The sequence below is a fragment of the Polypterus senegalus genome, chromosome 12 (genome assembly GCF_016835505.1).
Source record: "Polypterus senegalus isolate Bchr_013 chromosome 12, ASM1683550v1, whole genome shotgun sequence".
NCBI lineage: Eukaryota > Metazoa > Chordata > Cladistia > Polypteriformes > Polypteridae > Polypterus > Polypterus senegalus.
In genome coordinates, this window is record NC_053165.1 from 156605419 (window position 1) to 156632849 (window position 27431).

Consider the following 27431-nt stretch of genomic DNA (forward strand, 5'->3'; position numbering starts at 1 on the left):
CATGCAGAGGACCTCCAGACAATCACCTCTATTGCCTATGTGACAATTAAGGCCTGATGTGAATGTGGGTAATTTAAGTGACTCTGTCAGGATTGTCATTACCTGGGCCTAAACTCGTAAGCGTGTGATTTAAAGCACAACCTTCTAGCTATAAGGAGGACAAATTGCCTAATCAGTCAAGTCTTACTTGTATTATTTTCATGTCATGCTATGTAATTTACTTTTTGGTTAATTACTGAAAATTTTTCATTTTCTGTATTTGATTTACTTTTTACTATCTTATATGTATTCTTTTCCAGAATTTTCTAATGTAAAATTAATCAGAAAACAAAAAATACCTGATATAGTTTCAAAGACAGTTTCTAAATTTTAACACTTATGAGTATTCTACTAAGCTGAGCTTTCTCACTTAGTCTTGGAGGATACCTACTGCTGCTGGTTTATTGCAAAGAATTTATTGTCAATAGGCCAATTCCAGTCTTTAATTCCGAACTTGATTTAATCAGTTGCTTCATTCCTGTTCTCATACTGTTCAGTTCAAAAAGACACTATACAAAATATTGCCACCCCATGAACGTATTCAAATTTGATTGCTTCCTAAATGTTACTTTTTGTTGGGTGGAATCGTAGAAGAATGTCACTGAGAATACTTTCTGGAATATTAAAATGAAGAATCCACTGCATCCATTGAACAGTGTCATTTCCAGGCAGAGGAGTAGCTTCAGTGACAGACTTTTGTCACTGTCCTGCTCCACTGACAGACTGAGGAGGTCGTTCCTCCCCCACACTATGTGACTCTTCAATTCCACCCGGGGGAGTAAATGCTAACATTACTCAAAGTTATTGTCTGCTTTTACATGCATTTTTATTACTATTTAATTTAATATTGTTTTTTGTATCAGTACACTGCTGCTGGATTATATGAATTTCCCCTTGGGATTAATAAAGTATCTATCTATCTAAAATGTAACATCTCTTAAAAGAAAATGATTGTTCCAAATATTTAACGTGTGTAGAAAATCTCAAAATGTAATGTTATAACCTAATACAGGGATCACAAACTCCAGGCCTGGGGGGCCGCAGTGGCTACAGGTTTTCATTCTAACCCTTTTCCTAATCAGTGAACAGTTTTCACTGCTAACTAATTTCTTTTCCATTCATTTTAATAGCCTTGTTTTTAACAATTCAGTCCTCAGAATGTATTCCTTTCTTCATTAAATGACAGCCAAACAGAAATGAGATGTGCAACGAGCAAACAGATGACCAGCTAAACTGAGATTTCAAACTCCAACCAGTCTCTCTTCTTAATGAGAAGTTGATTCTTGATGTTAAATAAACCTGTTATTTAATTCCATGGCTTGTTGCTGCTCTCATTCTGCCACAGCAGACATTTCCAAAAATGTTGATTTTTCTGTTTTTTTCTAAGAAAATGTTTTGGTGACCTGAAAGATTAACCTTACCAAGACCATCACCTTTATTTTCAGATATTGTGTGAAGGGCACAGGTGAGCTGGTCATATGGTGACTTGTTTTGTGTCTCATTACTGATTGGCTGCTAATTAAAGAAAAAGAGACAACTAAGGGGCTTGAGTCAAGTTAATTAAAATTGAGGCAAAAGAAGTTAATTAGCAGCAAAAACTGGTCACTAATGAAGAAGATGGTTAGAATGAAAGCCTGCAGCCAATGCGGCCCTCCAGGACTGAAGTTTCACACCCGTGCCCTAATATATACAGTCATGTGAAAACCAATGTCCAACCCCAGAAAATTTTTTTTTTCTTTTCTAACAAATGTGTACATATCAAGATTTGATCTTCATTTGTATAGTATCTACAGATAAAGGTGATGTAATATAAGAAACATCATTCCACATTTAATATTTTTATGCTCTACTGTATAATTTTAAATAAACATAAACTCAATTTTTTCTTGTGAGGAAAAGGTAAGTCCACCCCTATAATTATCACTACCTAAAACACCTAAAATTGGAAGCAGGTGCAAATGATTAGAACATCATTAGAGAGGATATTGTCTGATGCTGTCTTACTTAAAGCTGAGACATTAAGTTTGGTTTGCCCTTTGTTGTTGAAGTGTGGGTTATTGCCATGCCAAGATCAAAACAGCTCCCTGAAGCACTCAGAGAGAATGTTCTAGGTACTTATGAGACTGGGAATGGATTTAAAAGATCTGCAAACAATGGGAAATCAACCATTCCACTGTCCAGAAGATCACCTACTGTACAGGTGGAGAAGATTTCAAGCAAGTGCCAATTTGTCCAGGCCAGGCCATTCCAGCAAGTTCAACCCGAGAGCAGAAAACAAGATGCTGAAAGAAGTCTTGATGTCAAAGTGCATGAGTTCACTATTAGACAGAGGCTGTTCAGAAAGAACATCAGAGCAAGGCAAAAGTTTGCCCATGAACATCTACTGTAGGTGAAGTCCTGGACTTACAGGACAATGTGCTCTGGGCAGACAAGGCAAAAAGACAGATGTATTGGGAACAGTACCAAAAGACATGTTTGGCAAAAAAACAAAGACAGCATTTGAGCAGAAGAACTGGTTACCAGCTATAAAGCACAGTAATGGAAATGGTATTGTTTAAGACTGTTTTCTTGCATAAGGGTCTGGGCAGCTCACTGACACTGAATGCACTGTGAATTCTTCATTGTACCAGAGGATGCTTGAAGATAAAGTGAGACCATCTGTCAGATAATTGAAGCTCAACCGAAAGTGGACCTTGAAACATGACACCAGTTAATCCACCAAGGAATGGCTGAAAAGAAAGAAATGGAGTGTTCTGGCTTGGTCAAGTCTAAACACAGAACTGAATTCCATCGCGATGCTGTAGGGGGATTTGAAATGGGTTCATCTTTGTGAACTTACCAAATGATTTCCTATAGTTTTCACTAATTTCACAGATTATTCACATTAATACTAATATTGAATAATAATTATTAAAGTAATTTAAAAAAGGCATAATATAATGTTGACCCAATGGATTGTTCCTCACTTCATTTCTTTTAAATTTGGCTCCCTATGCTTAGAAGGATGGTAATCTTTCAAGTATGGCAGGCTTGGCCTTTTTTATAGGTTCCCCTGCAGTTAGCCCAGAAGTGGCTCATTTGAATGCTGAAATGCCAGTTCATACTGTTGGTGACTCACCCTTAGGCTGATGCAACTCACAGCCCCGTTACAGTATTACATATGCAATTTAAGGTTTTAAAGTGTATGCAGACCAGTTCAATAATTAAGCAGACATCTAGCCTTGGAGTAATTTTGTTTGGCATCTGGTGCTGTTAAATATTGTTAGGATTCATGACAAGCAGATAAACGATGCTGCTGAAACAGCTTGTGATTGGTGGTGCACTAGTCTTGTAAAATAAAGGAAAAATTGGAGAGAAATATATATTTAAATGTATATATTTGTATGTATATAGGTATATAAATGTATATATATGTATGTATCCAAAATCCACATTAACCCAGGGTCAAAATAAGGATAGAAAATGACATAAAGAACAAACATTCTGTAAGGAAAACAGTACTAAAATAAAGTACAACTATCAGCCTGCACCCGAAAAAAAAAATATAGAAACAAGGGGGTTCAGTGTAAAGAGGACTTTGTGGAATAGCAGGTCCACAGTTCAGCAGTTAGTGGCCATTTGTAAATAATCGCACCCAAAGAAGGTGCAGGTGTGAGAATGTGTTTCACTCCATGTTTAACTGCGGAATTGGCTGTCCGCATTGCATACACATGCAGAGCTGGGCGACTCAGTCACATCAGTGATGCCACGGAGGGAGGGACTCCTAGCATCCGTACCCAATTAGGCAGTATAGAATAAAGGAGCACAAGGAAGACCGAGGTTAAAAAGAGGAGAGAGAAAAGCAGGCAGAAAGATGGGAGAGTTCTGGTGTGAGTGCGAGAGAGGAAACGGCAGCCATGTGGAGAGGCCTCAGGGGAGTGTGTGGCCAATGCTCGGGGACTGCTGACGTGAATAACTCTGGTTGAGGAAGACAATGATGCGGTACCAGATGGTGCGACTTGCCACATAAATCCCGTGAAGGCAGTGGGAGTTGGCGAAGCTCAGATGAGAAGCCCTACTGGAGCCATGGACAGTAGGGACTCACACCCGCGGATGAAGATCAGATGTGCCTGTTGGTTTGAAGTCTCTCCGGGCTTGAAGATCCTAATAGGATAAGCCAAGAAGACATCCATTTTTAAAGGGAAGCACTGGGGACTTGATTTTAAAGGACAGATTCCTGCCTGAGAGATTTTAACCTCTTTTTAATGGACTATTTGTTTATTTTTAGCATCCACTTTTGCCCCGATTTCAGGATTATCTATTTATTATATATTATTATTTATTGTCTTTTGAGCAGTGAACTTTGTTTTGAACACTGTTTTGTTGGATTTTAATAAAAGCACTGATCCACTTTTGATCCCTTTGCTATGTGTGTTGTGCCCTCATTGGCCGAGCTGATCCATGGGTATGTTATCAGTGGTAGCGGGTTCAAGAACTTCCCGTGATGCGACCAGTAGCATGTAGCCGACCTGCACTGTCACATACTTGTGTAGCTTGTCAAATATAGCTAGTATGTGAAAGACCAAGCGTTGCTAGCATGTGAAAATATTTAATGATCTAATAGGGTTCTTGAGAGCTGGATGGCAGTATTGAGTCAGAGTCAGTAGTGTTTAAAAAAAGTTTGTACCATGCAACCACCTGTGGAGGAATATTTCAGAAATAAATGAACGTTTTGTGAAATATGACAATTAATATACAGTTAGGTCCATAAATATTTGGACAGAGACAATTTTTTTTCTAATTTGCTTCTGTACATTACCACAGTGAATTTGAAATGAAACAACTCAGATGCAGTTGAAGTGCAGACTTTCAGCTTTAATTCAGTGGGGTGAACAAAACGATTGCATAAAAATGTGAGGCAACTAAAGTATTTTTTAACACAACCCCTTCATTTCAGGGGCTCAAAAGTAATTGGACAATTGACTCAAAGGCTATTTCATGGCCAGGTGTGGGTAAGTCCGTCGTTATGTAATTATCAATTAAGCAGATAAAAGGCCTGGAGTTGATATGAGGTGTGGTGCTTGCATGTGGAAGATTTTGCTGTGAACAGACAACATGCGGTCAGAGGAGCTCTCCATGCAGGTAAAAGAACATTAGAACACTCTAGACGAGAACAGGCCATTCAGCCCAACAAAGCTCGCCAGTCTTATCCACTTATTTCCTCCAAGAAGCCATCCTTAAGCTGCGAAAACAGAAACAACCCATCCGAGAAATTGCTACAATATTACGAGTGGCAAAATCTACAGTTTGGTACATCCTGAGAAAGAAAGCAATCACTGGTGAACTCAGCAACGCAAAAAGACCTGAACGTCCACGGAAGACAACAGTGGTGGATGATCGCAGAATCATTTCCGTGGTGAAGAGAAACCTCTTTACAACACTCAACCAAGTGAACAACACTCTCCAGGGCTTGGTAGGCATATCGATATCCAAGTCTACCACAAAGAGAAGACTGCATGAAAGTAAATACAGAAGGTGCACTGCAAGGTGCAAACCACTCATAAGCCTCAAGAATAGAAAGGCTAGATTGGACTTTGCTAAAGAACATCTAAAAAAGCCAGCACAGTTCTGGAAAAACATTCTTTGGACAGATGAAACCAAGATCAACCTCTACCAGAATGAGGGCAAGAAAAAAGGATGGAGAAGGCGTGGAACAGCTCCTTATCCAAAGCATAGCACATCATCTGTAAAACACGGTGGAGTCAGGCAGTGTGATGGCTTGGGCGTGCATGGCGGCCAGTGGCACTGGGACACTAGTGTTTATTGATGAGGTGACACAGGACAGAAGCAGCCGAATGAATTCTGAGGTGTTCAGAGACATACTGTCTGCTCAAATCCAGCTAAATGCACTCAAATTGATTGGGCGGCATTTCATGATACAGATGGACAATGACCCAAAACATACAGCCAAAGCAACCCTGGAGTTTATTAAAGCAAAGAAGTGGAAATTTTTTTAATGGCCAAGTCAGTCACCTGATCTTAACCCAACTGAGCAGGCATTTCACTTGTTGAAGACTAAACTTCAGACAGAAAAGCCCACAAACAAACAGCAACTGAAAGCCACTGTAGTAAAGGCCCGGCAGAGCATTAAAAAGGAGGAAACCCAGCATCTGGTGATGTCCATGAGTTCAAGACTTCAGGCTGGCATTGCCAGCAAAGGGTTTTCAACCAAGTATTAGAAATTAACATTTTATTTCCAGTTATTTAATTTGTCCAATTTTTGTTCAACCCACTGAATTAAAGCTGGAAGTCTGCACTTCAACTGCATCTGAGTTGTTTCATTTAAAATTCATCGTGGTAATGTACAGAACCAAAATTAGAAAAAAGTTGTCTCTGTCCAAATATTTATGGACCTAACTGTATACAAAAAAAAATATTTCAGTGACACTGCAGGAACCATGAAATGAAGCTTGAAATTAAAGCTATCAGCTTCACGTGTCAGAGATGGGATGGTGGGCTCTAGTGAGAGCAGTGTTTTGATTGGTGAATCGTTGGGCAAGTGTGTATAAATCTTTGGTCATCGAGGGCTAAATTTATAGGTAGAGACCACATATCAGATGCAGTCTGCTAAAATCAATTCAAGGTTTCTTGAATTAAAGTAGCTGCTTTGTGTAATAATTATAGCCAATGTTTTCTTGCATTTGCGCAGTCAGAACCTTTAATACTATGCACTGTTTGCCTTGGGAATCCCATGGCTCATTATTATGTGTGAAGCTGCAACTGAGAGTATTCCCTCTACTAGTGATTCACCAATCAAAACACAGTGCTCACAACAGCCCACACTCTCGACCTTAACTGGTGAAAATTGTTAAGTATCTGTGTAAATTTAGGTGTATTTTATGTATTATTATTTTTATTAATTATGTTATATAATCATTTTTTAGTGGACTAGATTCTTAACCCAAAAGTTTTGGTTTTTTTTTAACGGTTTTCCTTTCCCTTGAGAGGCAATATGAAACATTTTACAATATTTAAAGTAATTTTGACTTTAAAAGCCTGTTCCCAGTTTGTGGGGCCTGAACAGGGCTAAAGCCTGCCTGTGGGGTTGGCAGGTCAGGCTGCCGTTGGTGATGGTTTTCTGGGCAGCCTAGGGAGTGCCCTGGCTTGTTTTATGGTTGTTTATTGAAGCCTTTCACCCTTTTATGTGCTGCTCCTTCATAACAACTGACTGATGGCAAGTAAAAAGAAAACCTATTCTAAAACATACAACATACAAGCAATTGTGAACAGAAAAATAAGCATGAGAGAGTATGTCCTCTTCCAGTTTCTGTCACAGAAATGGCCATGGCAGATGACAAATAAGAGTGCCACTTAAAATACCCCAATTACTTGACGGCAAGCACAAAGGCAATGTATTGAAACTGTATACTGAGGTTATTTTTTGATTTAATATTTATAATTTGAAGTGGATTCTGTTAATCAAGAACTTAAAGTTGTTTCTGTTATGTATGCAGCAAACAGCAATTTTGATGTCACTCCCCCAGTACATACACTATATACTGTACACTATTCACTCAGTGGACACTTTATATGTTAATGAGATAAGTCAGAGGAGAATGGCCAGACTTGCTCAAGCTAGAAAAGTCATTTATGCTCAGATATCTAATCTTTGTAACAATGGTGTGCAGGTAGGCATCTCTGAATGCACAACATGTGGAAATGGTACAGCAGCAGAAATCCACACCAGGTTCCACCCTTTTTAGCTAAAAGAAAAAAAGGTGGCTACGGGGGAAATTTAATAGCCTAAAATTGGACAACTCAAGATTGGAAAAATGTGAAAAACTGAAATAAAGTTTTTACTGTAAGTTCATAATATGACATAAACAGCATGAATCCATACTGCTTGATATCAATGGATACAAGCTGGTGATGGTAATGTAATGGTGTGGGGAATGACTGTTCATCAAATGTTAAGCCTCCTCTTACCAAGTTAGTGTCATCTAAATGCCACCACATACTGTACCCTAAGCACTGTAGCTGACTAAGTGGATATCTTTACTTCCACAATGTACCCTTGTTGAATTAGATACCTCCAGGAGGATAATTCACCCTTGCACAAAGCACATATTATCTTAAGCTGGCTCCATGATGACAGTTAATTCAGTTTACCCCAATAGCCTGCATATCCCCCAGATCCCAGTTTAGAAGAGCACATCTGGGATAAGGTGGGGCTGAAGGTTTACAGCACAAATGTGGGGCTAAACAGCCTGTAGCAATAGCATACTGTTATTAACTTAGCATGAATTTTTGCCTCAAAGAATTAATTTTGTTCTGAAGGCAAAAGGTGTACCTGGCAAAACTGACAATTTAAGTATATATACAAGTATATCTGCATGGTGTTTTATTGAATTTTATTCTGCATTTTATCTAGATTTGTATATATATTGTGAGATATGGCCGGCCATTCATCCCGGCCAATACCCCCAGGCTGCCAGATGGAGCATTCCTTGCAGCATAGAGGTGCCCCGAATGCCAGCAAGGAATTATGGACAGTGGAATTATAATGTACAGCCCTGCTGGATACCAAGGGGGCCTCCAGGAGTCGCTGCAGGGAGGCCCATGGATTTATATTTCCCATATAGCCCAGAAGTATTTCCAAGTCACAGGAACGGAAGAAATGATATACTTCCGGGCTGAAGAAAGAGAGAAGTTTTTACCTGACCCGGAAGTGCTGGATAATCCATGGACTGAGGGCTCAGAAGCACTTCCGGGTCGAGGACTATAAAGGACTGAGGGAAATCCCAGACAATTGAGCTGAGTAGGGAGGCAGGGTGGCTAAGCGTCTGGGAGTGGAGGATTGGATTATTGTATTGTTTATTGGAGTATTGTGGAGAGGAATTGCTTTGTGCACATTATTATTATAATAAATCAATTATTTGGACTTTTATCTGGTGTCTGACGAGTGGTCTGAGGGTTCAAGGGGACGAGAAAGCCCCAAACTACCATAATATATACTTAGGTCCATAACAATATGGGGATCGATTTTTTTGTAATTGGCTCTCTGTATACCACAACAGAGTATTTGAAATTAAGCAATCAAGATGTGAAAGAAGTATAGACTTTCAGCTTTAATTTAAGATGATTAACAAAGGTATGGAGTCCCTCAATTTTCAGAGGCTCAAAAGTAATTGGACAAAGTAATGTAAAATATATGTATTGCTTTAATACTTTGATGAAAATCCTTTGCAGTCAATGACTATGTGCAGTCTGGAACCCATAGCATCATCAGATGCTGTGTTACCCACCTTGAGATGCTTTGCCAGGCCTTTACTGCTGTCGCCTTTAGTTGCTGCTTGTTTGTTGTTCTTTCTGCCTTTGGTTTTGTCTTCAGTAACTGAAAAGTATGCTCTATGGGGTTGAGATCAGGTGACTGACTTGGCTGTCGAAGAATATCTCACTTCTTTACCTTGTGAAACTCTTGGGTTTCTTTCGCAGTATGTTTTTGGTCATTATCTATTTGCACTGTAAAGTGCCTTCCAATCAGTTTGCAGCATTTGGTTGAATCTGAGCAGAGAGTATAGCCCTATTCATCCTGCTACTTCTGTCAGCAGTCACATCAGCAATAAACACCAGTGACCCAATTCCATTGGCAGCCATACATGCCATGTCATATTTGACAGACAATGTGGTACAGTATATTTCGGACCATGAGCTGTCCCTTTCTTTCTCCATACTTGTTTTTTCCCATCATTCTGGTTCATCTTGGTTTCATCTGTCTAACAAAACATTACTCCAGGAATGGGCATGCTTTTTATGACGTTTTCTGGCAAACTCTAATCTGGACATACTGTAATTCCAGTGACCAGTTTTTTGCATCTATTGGTAAACCCTCTGTATTTACATTCATGAAGGAGTCTCTTCATTGTAGACTTTGACAGTGATACGCCTACATCTTCAAGAGTGCTCTTGACATGGCTAGATGTTGTGAAGGGGTTTTTCTTCACCAAGGAAAGAATACTGCGATCATCCACTTTAGTTGTCTCCCAAGCCTGTTTGTGTTGCTGAGCACACCAGTGCATTCCTTCTTTTTAAGGATGTACCAAATGGTTGATTTGGACACTCCTAAAGTTTTACCTATTTGTCTGATAGGTTTATTTAGTTTTTTTCTGCCTAATGATGGCCTCCTTCCCTTGCATTGACACCTCTTTGGACCTCATGTTGAATTCCAGTGAACAGCTTCCAAATGTTAATTCAGTGCTTTGAATCAACTTCAGTCTTTACTGTACATCTACTTAATTTGTCACGGGATAACGAAGAAATGGACCAAACTTGGCCATGAAACTGCTTGTTTGTCACATGCCCAATTACTTTTGAGACTCTTAAAATGCAGGAGCTCTGTGAAAAAAGGCTGTACTGTAACTTCTGAAAGCATAATGCAATACCTTTGTTAAGAGCCCTAAATTAAAGCTGAAGTCTGTACTTCCGTCACATCTTGATTGATTAATTTCAAACCCATTGTGGTGGTATGCAGAGAGAAAATGACAAAAATTACATCAAAGTCCAAATGCTTATGGACCTAACTGTATGTATATCTTGCTAAAATGAAATTAGTGATTAAGATATATTAATGTATCTTTCATTCTTTCAGCACACTGGACTTGCATTACAGTGATCCCTCGCTATATCGCGCTTCGACTTTTGCGGCTTCACTCCATCGCGGATTTTAAATTAAGCATATCTAAATATATATCACGGATTTTTCACTAGTTCGCGGATTTCTGCGGACAATGGGTCTTTTAATCTATGGTACATGCTTCCTCAGTTGGTTTGCCCAGTTGATTTCATACAAGGGACGCTATTGGCGGATGGCTGAGAAGCTACCCAATCAGAGCATGTATTACGTATTAAATAAAACTCCTCAATGATATAAGATATGCTTCCCACGAAAACTTCAAAGCTCTAGTAGTCCATATTGATTTTTGATTGTTTGCTTTTCTCTGCCTCTCTCTCTCTCTGTGACAGTCTCTGCTCCTGACGGAGGGGGTGTGAGCAAAGGGGCTGTTTGCACAGTGGCTGTTTGCTTAGAAGATACAGACGTGGACGCGCCTGTAAAAAATGCTGAAAGACTACCTTCACATTGATCCCTTCATTGCGGCTGCTTTATCACGGTGCTTCCCAACAGCCGTATTGATTTTTTGCTTGTTTGCTTTTCTCTCTCTCACTCTCTCTGACATTCTCTGCTCCTGACGCGCGCACTCCTTTGAAGAGGAAGATATGTTCGCATTCTTTTAATTGTGAAAAAGAACTGTCATCTCTGTCTTGTCATGGAGCACAGTTTAAACGTTTGACTAAAGGGTGTTATTTCATGTCTAGAGGGCTCTAATAATGTTAAAATACGTATTTAGAAGGTTGTAAACAGGTTTTCTATGCTCTACCGGCGAAAATATTAGATTTATAAATAAAGAATCCTACTTCGTGGAAATTCATTTATCTGTCTGGAGCGGATTAACCGCTATAAACGAGGGTTTACTGTATAACTGTGCGGAGAATATTTATAAACAGTGTGAGGGAGTTTCTAAGGGCTTAAAATATATACAAATAAACATACAAACATATGGTTTCTACTTCGCGGATTTTCACCTATCGTGGGGAGTTCTGGAACGCAACCCCCGCGATCGAGGAGGGATTACTGTATAGTCTTTTTTCAGTTTAATAATTTACTTTTTGCAGTAAGTTGTTTCTTTAATTTCTTCTACATATTTTCCTTTAAAATTGACAATTATGGTAAAAAATAGCATCCAGTGGTGGAACCGATAAAGTGTCCTAAGTAAGAGCTGATCATTCTGTTCTTTCCCACCAGTATATATAGCATTATATAGCTTCCTTAATAACAGACATTGTTAAAGAAGTAAGATCAAAACTGTAATGCATAATCTCAAAAAAATGTTTGCGTAAGTAAGAAACAATTTTTCTGGGAAAACCCTAAGATGTGTAAAATAAGCCCAGATTGTGTACTTCTGCTGTTAAATAATGATATGCACAATTAGGGTGTACTCACGCTAGCAACTTGTTCTGTGCCCGAGGACATTTGTCCGCATGTAACCCCCCCCAAACAAAAGTCTAGTTCATTTGACTAGTGTGTTTGCTCCATACTGTGCCCTGGCCTACTTGAAAAGGGTGCGCCCAGGCACAGTTCAGTAGGACTCAGGAACAGTGCAATCGCTAAATGAGCATGGAACATAGACATGATGCCAATGATGTGACGTCATTTCATTTGATACATTTGATACATTTCAGATGGATGTGAATTGCAATTGGCAAGAAAAGCTGCAAGTTCCTTCCTTAACATCATTTGTTGTATGTGCAGCACAATTAACAGCAAAACACTGTGGTGCACATTCAATGAATCTATAAGAGGGTAGAGCGTTATCCTGCCCCACACAACTCCAAAAAACAAACACAAAATAAGGAAAATCATTTTGGCATGCAAGAGGTCACTTCATGTTCGGATATTGTTTTGGCTTTACACAAAGTCACATGGTAGTGACGAAAGTGTGCCCAGGCCCAGAATGTGTGCAGGCCAGTGGGGAAGTAGAAAGGAGGGACAATCGTGCTCAGGCACGGTACGGAACAAACGTGCCTAGTATGAGTACATCCTTAAAGTAGCAGACCAATTACAGGCTTTAGTTGGTGTCAAAAAATAGTATGCATACTGAGAGTCTGGGATAGGGTTTGACAACCCTTAATAAAGATCAAGTCTAATTAAATTACAATTAAAATAAGGCCAGTGAATTAAAGAATGATATCACATATTTTTCTTTTGGTTTGTGTGTTTCACCAAGAAAACATTATATAAATAATGTTACCTTTTAGTGTAAAACTAGTATATTAATGTTAGTTGTTTCACTGTGACTGTTTAGGTTCAAAACCCCAACCCCATGACAAACAGAAGAATATATAAGTGACAGAAGTGTATCTCAACATTCAGCCAACTGAAGAAAGATGCCAATGGAATGCCTTCCCCTTAAGGATTCCATGGCCAAAACATGCTGCCATTAAAAGGATAGCAGAAGATTCTGGAAAATCTGCTTGCCACTGAATTCTATTTTGTTCACCTTCATTACATGCATGCAGGCCATTTTATTTGAATAGTGGTCTCAATTACTTTGATTAATCCAAAAAACATTTATACTGAGAGAAAACTGAAAAAAAATACCTTGCCCACCTTTTTTCTTCTTCTTTTGGTACGAGAATTTCTGCTCAATGGCATTGACCTCTTCAGGAGAGATGAAATGGCGCACATTGTAGCTGACACCCACCCTATTTAAGTGCCCCCGCACGTGATTTGCCAGTCCAATGCCATTGTGAAAGCGGTCTGGGCAGTAAGGGCACTTTCTTTCCATATTTTTTAGCAGGCTAGGGTCAGGGCGAAATAAATCATTCGCAAAATCATCCAAGAAATCTTCATCTGATCTCTGAGGAATGAGATGCTCCAAGACAAAAGGAGACACACACATGTCGTCTTTCTCCTCCTCTTCAAAAGTTTGCAGAATGTCATGAGTGCCATGGCTTGAGGGCTTATTGTTACGCTTGGGGTGAAGGTTTAAAGTTTCTAATATAACCACTGGGACCATCTGCCTCAGCTGGTTCTGCTGCTCTTCAGATAGTTCTAGGCTGTCTGCAGATTCTCTAAGGCAGTTCCTGAACTCTCTTTTGAGTTCCATAGCTTTCTCAGGAACTTCTAATTGATCTGGAAACCACAAGCCTAGATTGTCCAATGGGTCTACCTCAGAGCTAGAAGAAATTCCTTCATCTTCCATGCTTTCCAGGACACTCATGGACCACTGGCTGATGCCTTTCATTGCTGGCTGCTCAAATTGTTCTTTGTTTCTTTGGTTCCCAATGCTTTTAAAGGCAACCTCCTTTCGCTTGGGATGTAAAAGTGGCCCTTGGCAGTCAGGGCTTAGCACTCTTGTGCGGTAAGAACCACTTTTAAATGCAGTTGGGACACCAAAGTTAGATTTTTTATGAATGTTATGAACTTGGTTTTGGAAGGATGTATCCTTAATAACAGCTCCACTTGTCAGCCCTGATTCTGGGTTCAATATAGCAGAATGGTCAACCTCTTCAAAAGGCTGCGAGTCCTCCATTTGTTGAGAAGCCTTCCTCTGTGTGCTGAAAATGGAAGTCCTTACGGAGGGATATGATTTGGTCAGGCTGTAGGCGTCTTTACTGGTCCCTGGAAGACTCTCAACACTTTCTTGTAGGATCTCTTTCTCCCATGAGGAAAGTGAGTGAGTATATTTGATGTGTTCTTTAAGAATATTTTCACTGGGGGCTGGGAAACTACATATTTTGCAGGTGTAGCGTTCCTTTATAGTCTGTGACTGGTGAACTGTAGGACTAAAGGGCCGATACAGGCCCAAGGGTGAATGGCTAGCTTTTCCAGATTGCTGGTTCTGTTCCTTGATGTGCATTTTAGTGTGCTCAACAAATAACTTGGAAGAGTTGGTTCCAAACTGGCACTTTGGGCAATGCAAGCTTGGTTTATTACCCTCATCTTGGTTTTCATTTAGCTTTCGAATCTCCTCCACGATCTTTGCCCTTGATTCTTGGTGAAGACGTTGATGTTGGGCCAAGGCTGAACGATCCTCAAATTCCCACCCACACTCTGAGCAGGTGAACTTGCTCCCACCAGATCCTCTGCCAACACCAGCTGGCCCATCCTTTCCTGGTTGACTTTGCCCCTGGCAGTGCTGAAGCATGTGTTCCTGCAGGTGGACCTGCTTTTTAAAGTAAATGCTACATTCGACGCAAGTAAAAACTGATGGCTCTGCTTCTTCTGAAAAAATCTCTTCTTCACCTCCGTCCATTGTAAAACTATTGTATCCATAAGGCTCCTCATCCATATCAAAACTGGCAGTTGCACCAAAAGAATGGGCCATTGTTTCTACTGTGCTGCTATAGCGAGTACTCCACAGTGTTTTATTTTCTGAAGACACATTTAAGGGTCTGATATCAGAAGACATAGAACTTAGCTTGGCTTTAAGAAGGCCTTCCTCCCTTTCAGTTGCAGAGTTCTGCAACCCTGAGAAAGGCTTTAGTGTTTTGCGCAAAGTGCTGGATGCCCAGGAAAGTGGAGGAGGACTGCCTCCTTCAGAACCTGGAAATTCATACACATCCTCCTCCCCACCCATTGAAATTGGCTGATAACCTTCCTCAGAGCTTATTCCTGAGCAAGGTGATGCTATGCCTTCTTTCTCTAAGTGCTGTGCCTCATCCTTTGGTTTAGTTTCGTCCTTTTCCTCAGCTCTCCTGGGACTGGCTTTATCTACACAGTCCTGGGAAGACATCACATTTTTTCGGCTCTTTGGATCCATTGCTTCGGAAAGAGGAGCCGAATATGCTACACTGCTTAAGTGCTTAGATGTGACTGGTGTGGTCTGGCTCAAACTCTCCTCTGATTCAACAGGTGAAGTGCTCTGTGTTCTGCGGTGCTGCTCTGAACTTAGAATCAGCCCATCTTTAGTATCCATTCTAGAAGGACTGTCCCTCAGGCTGGGGCTGTTTGATAAAGTGGATATTAATTGATCCTGTTCAGATGTAGTGTCCTCCTCACTTTCTGATCTACAAAAAATATAAGAGCTTATTACTAAACTTTTAAAGCCATAAGACATATTTTGCACACAGTTATTATTATAAAGCTGAAAAAAAAGGGGATGGCCCAGCATCATAGGACCAATAAACATAGAGGCATTAAATATTTTATTTTTAAATGTGTTTAAATGTGTTGACAATGCTAAGCCAATAATTAAAAACACTATTGGTAAGATTCAAATAATTTTCCTCATCCTTCTCTGTGGATTGTGACACAGGTTGTTCAATTTAACTCTATTATACCAAACGACAATTGTTTTTTTTAAGAAACTGAATAATACAATGTATTGATAAAAACGAAGATTAGAGAAGCAGAATAACTACCTACAGGTTGTCTAAACACAAAAAGGTGTACAAAATATACACAAGACAAGGAAAATATGACACAAAATCTGCTGTTCTAAGTTAGCTCAGAGGTTTTCTAACTTGCCTAAATAAACAGATAGGTTTACCGTAGATCCCGTTATAAAAGCCGAGAATTTTGTCCTAGATTTTTGGCTTGGAGTTTGGGGGTCGGTTTATACAACGAGTATCGTTTCAGATTCAAGATTTCCAGTGCAATGCCGGTTTTGCAGATGAATACGGAAGTAAATAATGACGAAACCACAGAGCCATCTTTCAGATGAAGAAGTAACTTTGAATGCCGATACTTTAAATTAAATAAAGAATTTATTCAAAAAAGTGTTTTAGTTATTGATTTTATTAATAAAATTTATAATAAATTATCGTGAAGTTTAAAATGAAATTTTATATTTTGATTTAAGACCAACATCTTGCATTACGAAATGGATGCGGTCACGTGTATCCGCTTGCGCGATTGTAAACAAACAACCGAGAGCGTTAGTAGCGTCAGTCGGAGCCCAGATAAATGTGTTTGTGGATGTAATTTCCGTCATTGCAGTGATTTACCTATATATATATAATTCATTAAGACCATGCAAGCAAGACACATAATTGCTAAGAAAGGAAGAGAAGGTAAAAGAAAGCGATCGCAATCGAAACGAAGATGGACATTGTGTGGAAATATCTCCTCCCTTCCTGCAGCCCAAAGATGTCAAATTAAATGGTGAGTACAGTATGAAATTATTTCTAGAATAGAATTCCTTTTATTGTCACTATACGCATCTACAATGAGATTAAAAGCAGCTCCTTCAGTGCAGAATAAAATTCTGTATAGGGCTTGTATGGTTGTTTTTTAGCTTTAGCATAACGCCGGATCTGCGGCCCCGCTTCTGCTTTCTTTCCCTCCTCCATCTGTGTCGTCTCCTAGACCCGACAACAATCCACGGAGAGCCCGCTGGTCTCGCTATGTTGTCTGGGATGTTGTGCGTGTGATGAAAAACACTCGAAACAGATGTCTGGCTCTGGACACCGATGTCTATAAGGTTCTGAATGGTGTAGCGGATGTTCGCCGAACTGATCGTGCACAAACAAGGACAAAAAAGGTACAAAAACAACAAAAAAAGTGCACTGAAAAGGAGAGCCCTGAGCCGCTGCGACCATGCGCGCCGCCATGCTCCTAGCTTAATCGAAGTAGGCTAGGCACTATTTATAACTTTTTAGTTAGTACATTAGAAAAATTATTGGTGTTTTGGTAAATTATGAACATTATATTATATATCAAAAATGCCGGCAGTCTCAAATTCTCGCCGATAAACATTATAAATATACCCGAAGAGACACTTTTAAGGAAATTTAGAAAATTTTGCTTGGAGAAGGGGGTCGGCTTAAATACCGGTCATCAGCAAATACATGTAATTTAGTAGGTAGAGAAGGGGTTTGGCTAATATACCGGGTCGGCCTGTATTCCGGGATCTACGGTAATTCTTTCTATAATTCACAAAATTTTAATGGGTAAGGATGTAGTGAGAAGTTAAGCAAAATGACACCTTTTATTGGCTAATCAGAAAAGCTTTTGAGGCAACTCAGGCTTCCTTCTTCAGGCAAGATGTAATCATAAAAGAAAGAAAGTGTATCCTTTTCCCCAATATAGAAGCTTATTCTTAAACAACAACAACATTTATTTATATAGCACATTTTAATGTTATTGATTAGATCTTGCCATATTTTAAAAATGTTTTGAACAGATCCTCTAAGTGAGAATCAGATTTTTTCCAATTTCAAATAGTATAGAACAGGGTTCTCAAACTCTGGTCCTGGAGGGCCACAGTGGCTGCAGGTTTTCTTTTTAATCCTTTTCTCAATTAGTGACCTGTTTTAGCTGCTAATTAACTACTTTTAAATTCATTTCAATGAACTTGTTTTTGAAGATTTATTTCCCAGAATTTCTTTATCGTTCCTCTGAATTGCTTCATTTCTTTCCTTAAACAACACACAAACAGAAATGAAATGAGAAATGAGTGAGCAAACAGAAAACCAACTAAGTCAGGGCCTCAAACACCCACCAGTTGCTTAATTAGGAGCCGATTCTTGTTGTTAATTAAACCCATTCTTTAATTCTATTACTTGTTGCTGCTCTCGTTGTGCACTAGCAGACATTTCTGAAATTGTTGATTTTCTCTTTTATAAGAGTACTGTTCAAATGTTTTGGGGACCTGAGCAGATCAACATTCCTGAGACCTTAATCTTTATTAATTTTCAGATATTGTATGATGGATACAATTTGCTGGTCATGTTTTAGTTCATTTTGTATCTCATTGTTGTTTGACAGCTAATTAAGGAAAAAGAAACAATTAAAGGGTCTGAGTCTTCAAGGGCAAGTCAATTACAATTAATTAAAAAGAGGTCACTAATTAAGAAAAGGGTTAGAATGAAACCCTCTAAGACCGGAGTTTGAGAACCCTGGTATAGAATATCAGTTTCCCACTAACTTAAAAGTGGTGAGGTGGAATTCTTCTATTTGAGCAAGATAAGACTATGTGCTAGGAGTGAGGTAAAGGCAATTACAATTTGTTTGTCCTCCTCCTCTTTAAGCCCATCTGGCGGTACACCAAACACAGCTATTAATGTGTTAGAAGTGATTGTGACACCAAGACTACCTGATAGGCATTCACAAATCTTTGTCCAAAATGATGTTAGTTTGGTGCCTGCCCAAAATACGTGGCCCAGTGAGGCAGGAGCTAGATTACAACATTCACAGGTTGAATCTTGCCTTGGATACATTTTGGACAATTTTAAATGAGATAAGTAGATTTGATAAAAAGATTTCAAGATGAATGATTGTAGTACTAGGGTGCTGTACCGTGTTAGCCATTATGAATGTAGTGAAAAGTTAGGCAAAATGACACCTTTTATTGGCTAACTAAAAAGATTACAATATGCAAGCTTTCAAGGCAACTTAGGTCCCCTCTTCAGGCGAGATGTAACATGCTTGCAAGATGAATGACTGAATGCTTTGCACATATGGAACTAGAGTGTATTTTGTGCATGGCTGCCTTCCACTCCTATTCTGAAATATTAAATGAAAGATTCTTTCCCCATTATACCCTAGGATCTTTAAAAGGAAGGGAGTTTAAAATGTTTTATATATTGTATACAGCAATACGTTTTACTAGCTGCTTGCTTGGTTTTAACAGTTCTAATGTATCTTAGCCTCTATAATGTGATTAATTATACCCCAGCTTTTAGAGGAAAGTCTGATGATCTCTGGACTGAAGTCTCAGATTGCAATTGGTTCAGAAATACCCCAAAGAATATGGTGGAATCCATACTTTTATATAACCATAGTGACACTGTAATGATTCAGGGGTTGGGGAGTGCAAGAGACAAAGTAATGCAATTAGAAACTTTATGCAAGACTAGTGGGCTCTAAAAACGACAGTTGGCTTTTTTAGTAGCAATTTCTGCCATGCAGCTCAGGTCTTCTGCGGTGTTACACACTTCCTTCTACTTCATTTACACAACACCCAGCTTTCCCAGGGTTAGAGGCCACCCATCTACCACACCACCTCCAGGTTCAAGGCCAGGGTCTACATCTGAGGTTCAATGGCAGTCACACAGGGTAATGGGCCTCAGCAGCAGGAAGATGCAGTTCAGGTTCTCTCTAAGTACTGATTCTTATTCCCAAAAGACCCCACCAGGTATCCTCAACCCTTCTCATGGTTTGTGACCACTTGGGGCAAAGTGTCCCACTGAGGTTCAGATCAGAGTTGCTACAACATTTTTCGTGAAGCAAGACTATGCTTTACACTCTTTATCAGGTTGCATTGCTTATACCAAATCAAACCAGTAGGTGTGGAAAATACACACACACATCAAAGATGGACATAGTTGCTTTAATGTGTTAATCTTTTATACTGAATTACACTTCATTTTACTGGGCTTGGAAAAATGTAACCGTCTCAGTGATAGTTGGCATGTGAGTACCTGCAGTTTTTGGTCAATTTACTTAATGACTAGTTTAAGATTGGTTACAAAGTAACCACATCTGAATCTGCATGATGAGAGCAAATCGCCATATACAGGGGGTCCTCAGATTACAACTTCTCGACATACAACGTTTTGAGTTTACAACGCTCACTCCCATAAAGACTTGACGTGTAAAGGAATAAAGGTAAGGATTTTTTTACACTCATTTTTTCTGTTACTATAATACAGTGTACAGTACAGTATATTTATGTCATTTCCTTTTTCTGTGGCTTAGTTGTGTTTTTATGTTCTAGATTATGATTTTGCAAATGTGTTAGGATAGGTAAGTGACTTAGGCTAGGGTGTGTTTCGACTTACACCAAAGTTCGGGAACTGTGTCGTAACCCAAGGACCCCCTGAATATTGATTAATACCACTGTTATGTGATGAGGACAGCACTGTACCAGTTGTACCATAAAAGAAAAACTGTTTTTAATGTTTCTTAAGGAATTAAGTGTGGGGACTGTTATGGATAGTTAAGTACTGCTTAAGATTTTCTGCTCTTTAGTTGCAATTTTCTAGTACCATGCTAAAAAGAAAAGGCATACAAGGCTGATTTTTAAGATATAACACTTTTTAATGTGAAAACCATTGTAAATCACTATGAAATGAACAAAAAAAACAAACAAAGCAAAACACATAACAAGACTGATTGAAAGGGCTAATGCCTGAAACGACTTGCACAATAAAACAGAAGCTCTCAAATGATTTATTTACCCATTTCAAAATACAAACGCACCTACTGTTGACGTCATGTCTACCTGCCTGCCAGGTTTATTCTTCAAGAAAATGTATTGGGAATGGTCAGTTTGGTCAGTAAAGTTTGCTGCACAAATAACTGAAATTTCAAAATCCCAATGTAAACAGCACCGAGAATACCAAAATGGCTTATTTTTAAATGGAAAAACTTTCTGTGCAACCAGGAGGTGAAATTTAAAGCAAAACACTAGCAGGATTCTCATCAGAAAGACAAACAATTGTGTAATTAAACCCAATACTTGATCAAAACTAACCTATTTAAGAAGTCTGTTAACGAAAAGATCTTTTACAAAACTTGTGAAAGGCTTTTGTTTATTATCCATGAAACTTTGATAATGACTGACTTACATCAGAAGGTTATACTGCATAGAGTTGAGCTGATGATGTCACCTGATGCCACTTCTGGGACTTATGACCTTGGCAATGAAGTCACATAATGGTGACAACACTAAAAAACACATTGGCAATGCAACAGAAGAAAATATAATGATAAAAAAACTATAAGAGAATAAAATGAAAGAGGAAGATTCAAAGGCATGGGAAAAAAAAAGAAAATAATTTGATACCAAGGTTAAAAAAAAAAAGTTACAGAAAATCAACACGCACAGAATTCCAGGTATTTATCTATAGTCATAGTCTTCTTCTTCTTCTTCTTCTTCTTCTTTCAGCTGCTCCCGTTAGGGGTTGCCACAGCGGATCATCTGTCCGCACATCGATTTGGAAGAAGTTTACACCGGATGCCCTTCCTGATGTATCCCTTCCCATTTATCCGGGCTTGGCATAGTATTGAACAAAAATGCTAAAATGCACATATTCATTATCCTCCATGAACAAGTAAGCCATAGGAAGAATGTTGTGCCATGTAATACCTTTTGTTTTATCATATAGCTACCATCCTGCCCAAAGAAGAATTCTAAATATTTTCTGTTTTTCCTACATGATTAAGGCTGAGCACAGCAGAGAATTCAAAGCAGTAAGCAAATGTTTGTCATCTGATATTATACATAATCACAAACAAGCAATATACAAAAAACAAACAAATGAGACACAAGGTGGAATCCATCTTTACTGTGGTATCACTTGTGTATTTCCAAGTACTGTATAGCTTTTACTCAGGGCACTGTTGGGACAATGCCCAAAAGAGGATATTACAGATATGTCATGTGTTCAGATGTTAACCTTTATTCTTATTTTGACTTTTGCTTGTATTTTTAATTGATGCATTAGTAACTTTAGTAATTAGTTACTGAAGCCACATAAAGCCTGCCCAGTGTAATGCCATTTGAGTCATTCAAGGTTTGCAAAGATAAATTTCTGGTTAGTTTGATCCATGTGTTCTCTCGAAGGACAATGAGAAATCTAGTTTTAGTTTAGGGAATACAGTGCATCCAGAAAGTATTCACAGCGCATCACTTTTTCCACATTTTGTTATGTTACAGCCTTATTCCAAAATGGATTAAATTCATTTTTTTCCTCAGAATTCTACACACAACACCCCATAATGACAACGCGAAAAAAGTTTACTTGAGGTTTTTACAAATTTATTAAAAATAAAAAAACTGAGAAATCCCATGTCCATAAGTATTCACAGCCTTTGTTCAATACTTTGTCGATGCACCCTTAGCAGTAATTACAGCCTCAAGTCTTTTTGAATATGATGCCACAAGCTTGGCATAGCTATCCTTGGCCAGTTTCACCCATTCCTCTTTGCAGCACCTCTCAAGCTCCATCAGGTTTGATGGGAAGCGTCGGTGCACAGCCATTTTAAGATCTCTCCAGAGATGTTCAATCGGATTCAAGTCTGGGCTCTGGGTGGGCCACTCAAAGACATTGACAGAGTTGTCCTGAAGCCACTCCTTTGATATCTTGGCTGTGTGCTTAGGGTCGTTGTCCTGCTGAAAGATGAACCGTCGCCCCAGTCTGAGCTTAAGAGCGCTCTGGAGCAGGTTTTTGTCCAGGATGTCTCTGTACGTTGCTGCAGTCATCTTTCCCTTTATCGTGACTAGTTTCCCAGTTCCTGCCACTGAAAAACATCCCCATAGCATGATGCTGCCTCCACCATGCTTCACTGTAGGGATGGTATTGGCCTGGTGATGAGCGGTGCCTGGTTTCCTCCAAACGTGATGCCTGGCATTCACACCAAAGAGTTCAATCTTTGTCTCATCAGACCAGAGAATTTTGTTTCTCATGGTCTGAGAGTCCTTCAGGTGCCTTTTGGCAAACTCCAGGTGGGCTGCCATGTGCCTTTTACTAAGGAGTGGCTTCCGTCTGGCCACTCTACCATACAGGCCTGATTGGTGGATTGCTGCAGAGATGGTTGTCCTTCTGGAAGGTTCTTCTCTTTCCACAGAGGACCTCTGGAGCTCTGACAGAGTGACCATCAGGTTCTTGGTCACCTCCCTGACTAAGGCCCTTCTCCCCCGATCGCTCAGTTCAGATGGCCGGCCAGCTCTAGGAAGAGTCCTGGTGGTTTCGAACTTCTTCCACTTACGGATGATGGAGGCCACTGTGCTCATTGGGACCTTCAAAGCAGCAGAAATTTTTCTGTAACCTTCCCCACATTTGTGCCTCGGAACAATCCTGTCTCAGAGGTCTACAGACAATTCCTTGGACTTCATGCTTGGTTTGTGCTCTGACATGAACTGTCAACTGTGGGACCTTCTATAGACAGGTGTGTGCCTTTCCAAATCATGTTCAATCAACTGAATTTACCACAGGTGGACTCCAATGAAGCTGCAGAAACATCTCAAGGATGATCAGGGGAAACAGGATGCACATGAGCTCAATTTGGAGCTTCATGGCAAAGGCTGTGAATACTTATGTACATGTGCTTTCTCAATTTTCTTATTTTTAATAAATTTGCAAAAACCTCAATAAACTTTTTTCGCGCTGTCATTATGAGGTGTTGTGTGTAGAATTCTGAGGAAAAAAATGAATTTAATCCATTTTGGAATAAGGCTGTAACATAACAAAATGTGGATAAAGTGATGCGCTGTAAATACTTTCCGGATGCACTGTATCTGGTTATGTTTGATCGGTGGCTCTTACTAGATTTAAATTTTAAGAAAGGTGCTTAATAAATAGTTGGTACGCTAATGATGTTATTCTGGACAAGCTCTCCACAGGTCAGCCAAAGGGTTTTATTTTAGCTGAAGACTGATCTACAAAGAAAATGTAACATTTTAAGTCTGCAACCTGGACCTAATGCAGCAGTGAAAAACTGAATGGCAGCTTGATTCTACAGGTATGAAATTAGATATACTGTTTTTATATTTGTTTAAAGCTAAAGGCAAAATGATCTGGCCATTTATGAGCCACTCATTAACTAGTCCTTCTACATACAACTCTGTGACATTCTCAATTATTTTATACTGTAACATAAATTTTTAAGGCTATCATTTTCTTATTTTCATTCATAGACATTGGGAACATTTGTTCAATCAGTATTATTACTACCACTACTACGAGACATCTGTATTTTTATTTTACATATTCATTTATTACCGCTAGAACAGAGAACATTAGTTACAGATCCACAAATGTATTACAATCAATTAAATTTGGGGGCTGAATACAGCTCTCTTTCATATTCACTCAAATACATTGCAATGTACTGTAAAAGTTAACATAACATTCTCAAATCCGCTTACTAGAATCAATAATCAACCTAACCTTCATGCTACTGGAGATTAGGGAAGAAAACTTGGTAGAAAATCCACACAGGGACAGAGAGAACATAAAAAATGACCGACCAAGGGATTCTACCCCAGAACACGAAATAACAGTTTACTGTAATGAATACATTATACACTGTAACAAATAAATACATCCATCCACCCGTCCATCCATTCTCTAACCCGCTAAATCCAAACACAGGGTCACGGGACAAATAAATACATAATACATAAATAATTAAATGTGTTAAAATTGTTATTTCACTTTCTAGAACACTTTATACAGTAAACCTATGTAAATAACCACAGTTGAAATGAAAACATACCACAACCCAGAATCTGTAGTGAAATTCATTTCAAAACAAGCAAGCACCATCTTACCTCATTGGTTTCTGCCACATGGGTATGACATTCTGGTTAAGTCCAGGACTGTGGGAAGCAAGCCCATGTGGGTTTGAAAAGTGCTGAAACTCATCCTCTGTGAATAAATAAAAGAAAAAAACTCATCTAGTATGTATCCATCACCACACATTTGGAATAAACAGCCCACTGAAATAGGATAAAGCCCCTTTCATGGTCCACTCCAAGCTGACTTTGAACCCTTTTTAGAATTTACATTGTATATCCACATCGTGTGAAAGCACCCAACTGGACTGAAGCACTGAAAAATGAGGTGGAGAATACAAAGCATCCTGAAAACCAGGTAGATAATGTGAAAGACACTAAGCCAGAGTAACACTTGGGTCTGACGCTAAGGAGGCTGCCAATCCATAGGAGGGACCTGGTAGAGGACAACCCTCAGGTTAACTTCATTCAGCTGTTCAATATACTGCACCTTCAGAAAGTCTTCGGACCCCTTCACTATTTTGACATTTTGTTATTTGGAAGCCTTCTACTAAAATCATTTAAATTAATTTTTTTTCCCCATCAAGCAATGCTCAATACCCCGGTATGACGAAGCGATAACAGGAGTTCAGGAACTGTACTGAGAGGAGTTTTATGTCAACCAAATAAATTACATATTCAGGTTACAATGCCAACTACAGTTAATTTGTACAGTTCTTTCTTTACTGTTTCAAACCATAATTATTATAACTCTGATTTCTGTTTACTTATTAAGTGCATTTTACACGTCTTCGCCAATTTCTGTTTTTCAGTTTGGCACTGTATGTTCTTATCACTTTAACAGAACGTCTTTTAGAAAATGTACATAGAAACTCAGGTGAGTTCATACCTTAAAAAAGGAGTGTTAAAAGATAGGGTTGAAGTCATAGTGGGAAAACGCCTAAAGACACCTGGCTCATAATATTCCACAAGAAATAAATCAATGAATTCAACATTCTTTGTCCTACACATTTTCACCTCATACGTTTATATTACTATATGTGTAAGAAAGTTTTTAAATAATGTTTACAAAAATAGTCTTATTTTAATCCCTGTCAAATGACTGGCACCCTGTCCAGTGCTGTTTCCTACATTACACCTAGTAGTGTCAGGATGGCTCTACGTCCTGTAACCTTGATAAGAAGGTTTGAAAACGTTTATGTATGATTTTTTTATTTTAATCAGAAAATAAACAAATTGAATAATAGACTGTTTTTCTTCCATTGGGCAGTATGTATTTTAGAAAAATAGTTGCACAAATAATATTTGCATTCTTTTCAGATGGCTATTTATTATTTTATTGTATCTTTTGCATTGTACAACTATGTCTGGCCTGCTCCATAATCCATCCATCCACTTTCTAACCCGCTGAATCCGAATACAGGGTCACGGGGGTCTGCCGGAGCCAATCCCAGCCAACACAGGGCACAAGGCAGGAACCAATCCAGGGCAGGGTGCCAACCCACCGCAGCTGCTCCATAATTATTCTTGTAATTACTGATTTTCTCCACAGCATTACTAAGAAGATATGGTAGATCTTGCTTGAGTTCCATATGGAGAGGAATACATTAAATGAAAATATTTCAAGGGAAAATTGACTCAAGTGGGAGCAGAAAATTTTAAAAATCATACATTTTCTGCTATCATAACTAATTTAGATTGTCTTTTCACTTTGACATTATCATTTTTTTCTGTAAAAAATATTAAATGAAGAAAAATGATTGGAATGCAATAAAATGTAAAACAGTCACAGAGGATGAATATATTTTAACTGTTCAGTTAATGATTTTTCTCAAAATGTTGTAATAGTTGACATATTGCAGCATATAATATTTTACTATATTTTGTGCAATAACAAGTTAAGTGATATTTTCAGAATAACTCAAAGCATCAGGGATAGGGATGCAATTGTGCCCAAGTCTGACAAAATTGTTGATCTGTTGAGTCTACTTTAGAGTGTTTAAATTAAAAGTTTATTTTGTTTGAAGCATTGGAGTCTAGATCTGTGTCTGCTTCAATTTATTTACACCTTGTTTTCATATGGATACAGCTTGAATCACATCACCATCATGCAGTCTGCCAACATTAGCAGAACTTGCAGTAACAATAGCTAGCACTAGTGTGACTGGAAGTAGTGTTGGCTGGTTGGTGATGGTTGCCATCATGGCCATTTGCATTATCCTATTTAAAAAACATCCAGCTTCCCTGTTACCTTTGTTTGGTTTTAACCTACGAATTACAGTCAGAAAATAAACATTTATTTTTTTACCATAGATTTACATTGTCTTTTGGGTTAGAACTAATGTGTAAATGACTTTACGTTTAGGTCTGGTCAGGTCAGGTTGGGAAGCATGCATGGGTACAGTGCTTTTCCGCATCCATCACATGATGAAACAGCTCGGATTATGGTTTGCAACCCTCTAGACAGACAAGCAGTCAAATCCCAACCTCCGGAATGGACCCTCTATCTGCCACAGCCAGGTGTTACGTGGGTGTCCCCTTGGCCTGGTCCAGCCACTCGAGTCCTCAACAATGAGGATCCTATGTGCCGGATCACCCTTGAAGAACTGC

General features: G+C 38.9%; 1 protein-coding gene across 3 annotated transcripts in view; it reads right to left on the reverse strand.

The window, feature by feature from the left end:
* The window catches only part of LOC120539994 (protein Wiz-like), a 117486-nt gene that overhangs the window by 55715 nt on the left and 34340 nt on the right, over positions 1 to 27431 (reverse strand). For 2 of the 3 annotated variants that reach the window (XM_039770420.1, XM_039770418.1), the window contains exons 4-5: positions 24858 to 24954; positions 13235 to 15645 (exon numbers count right to left, since the gene is read on the reverse strand). In XM_039770420.1, coding sequence (XP_039626354.1) covers positions 13235 to 15645; positions 24858 to 24954 — 2508 coding nt within the window. The remainder of the gene's footprint in view (positions 1 to 13234; positions 15646 to 24857; positions 24955 to 27431) is intronic. The other variant, XM_039770419.1, reaches the window with a different exon arrangement.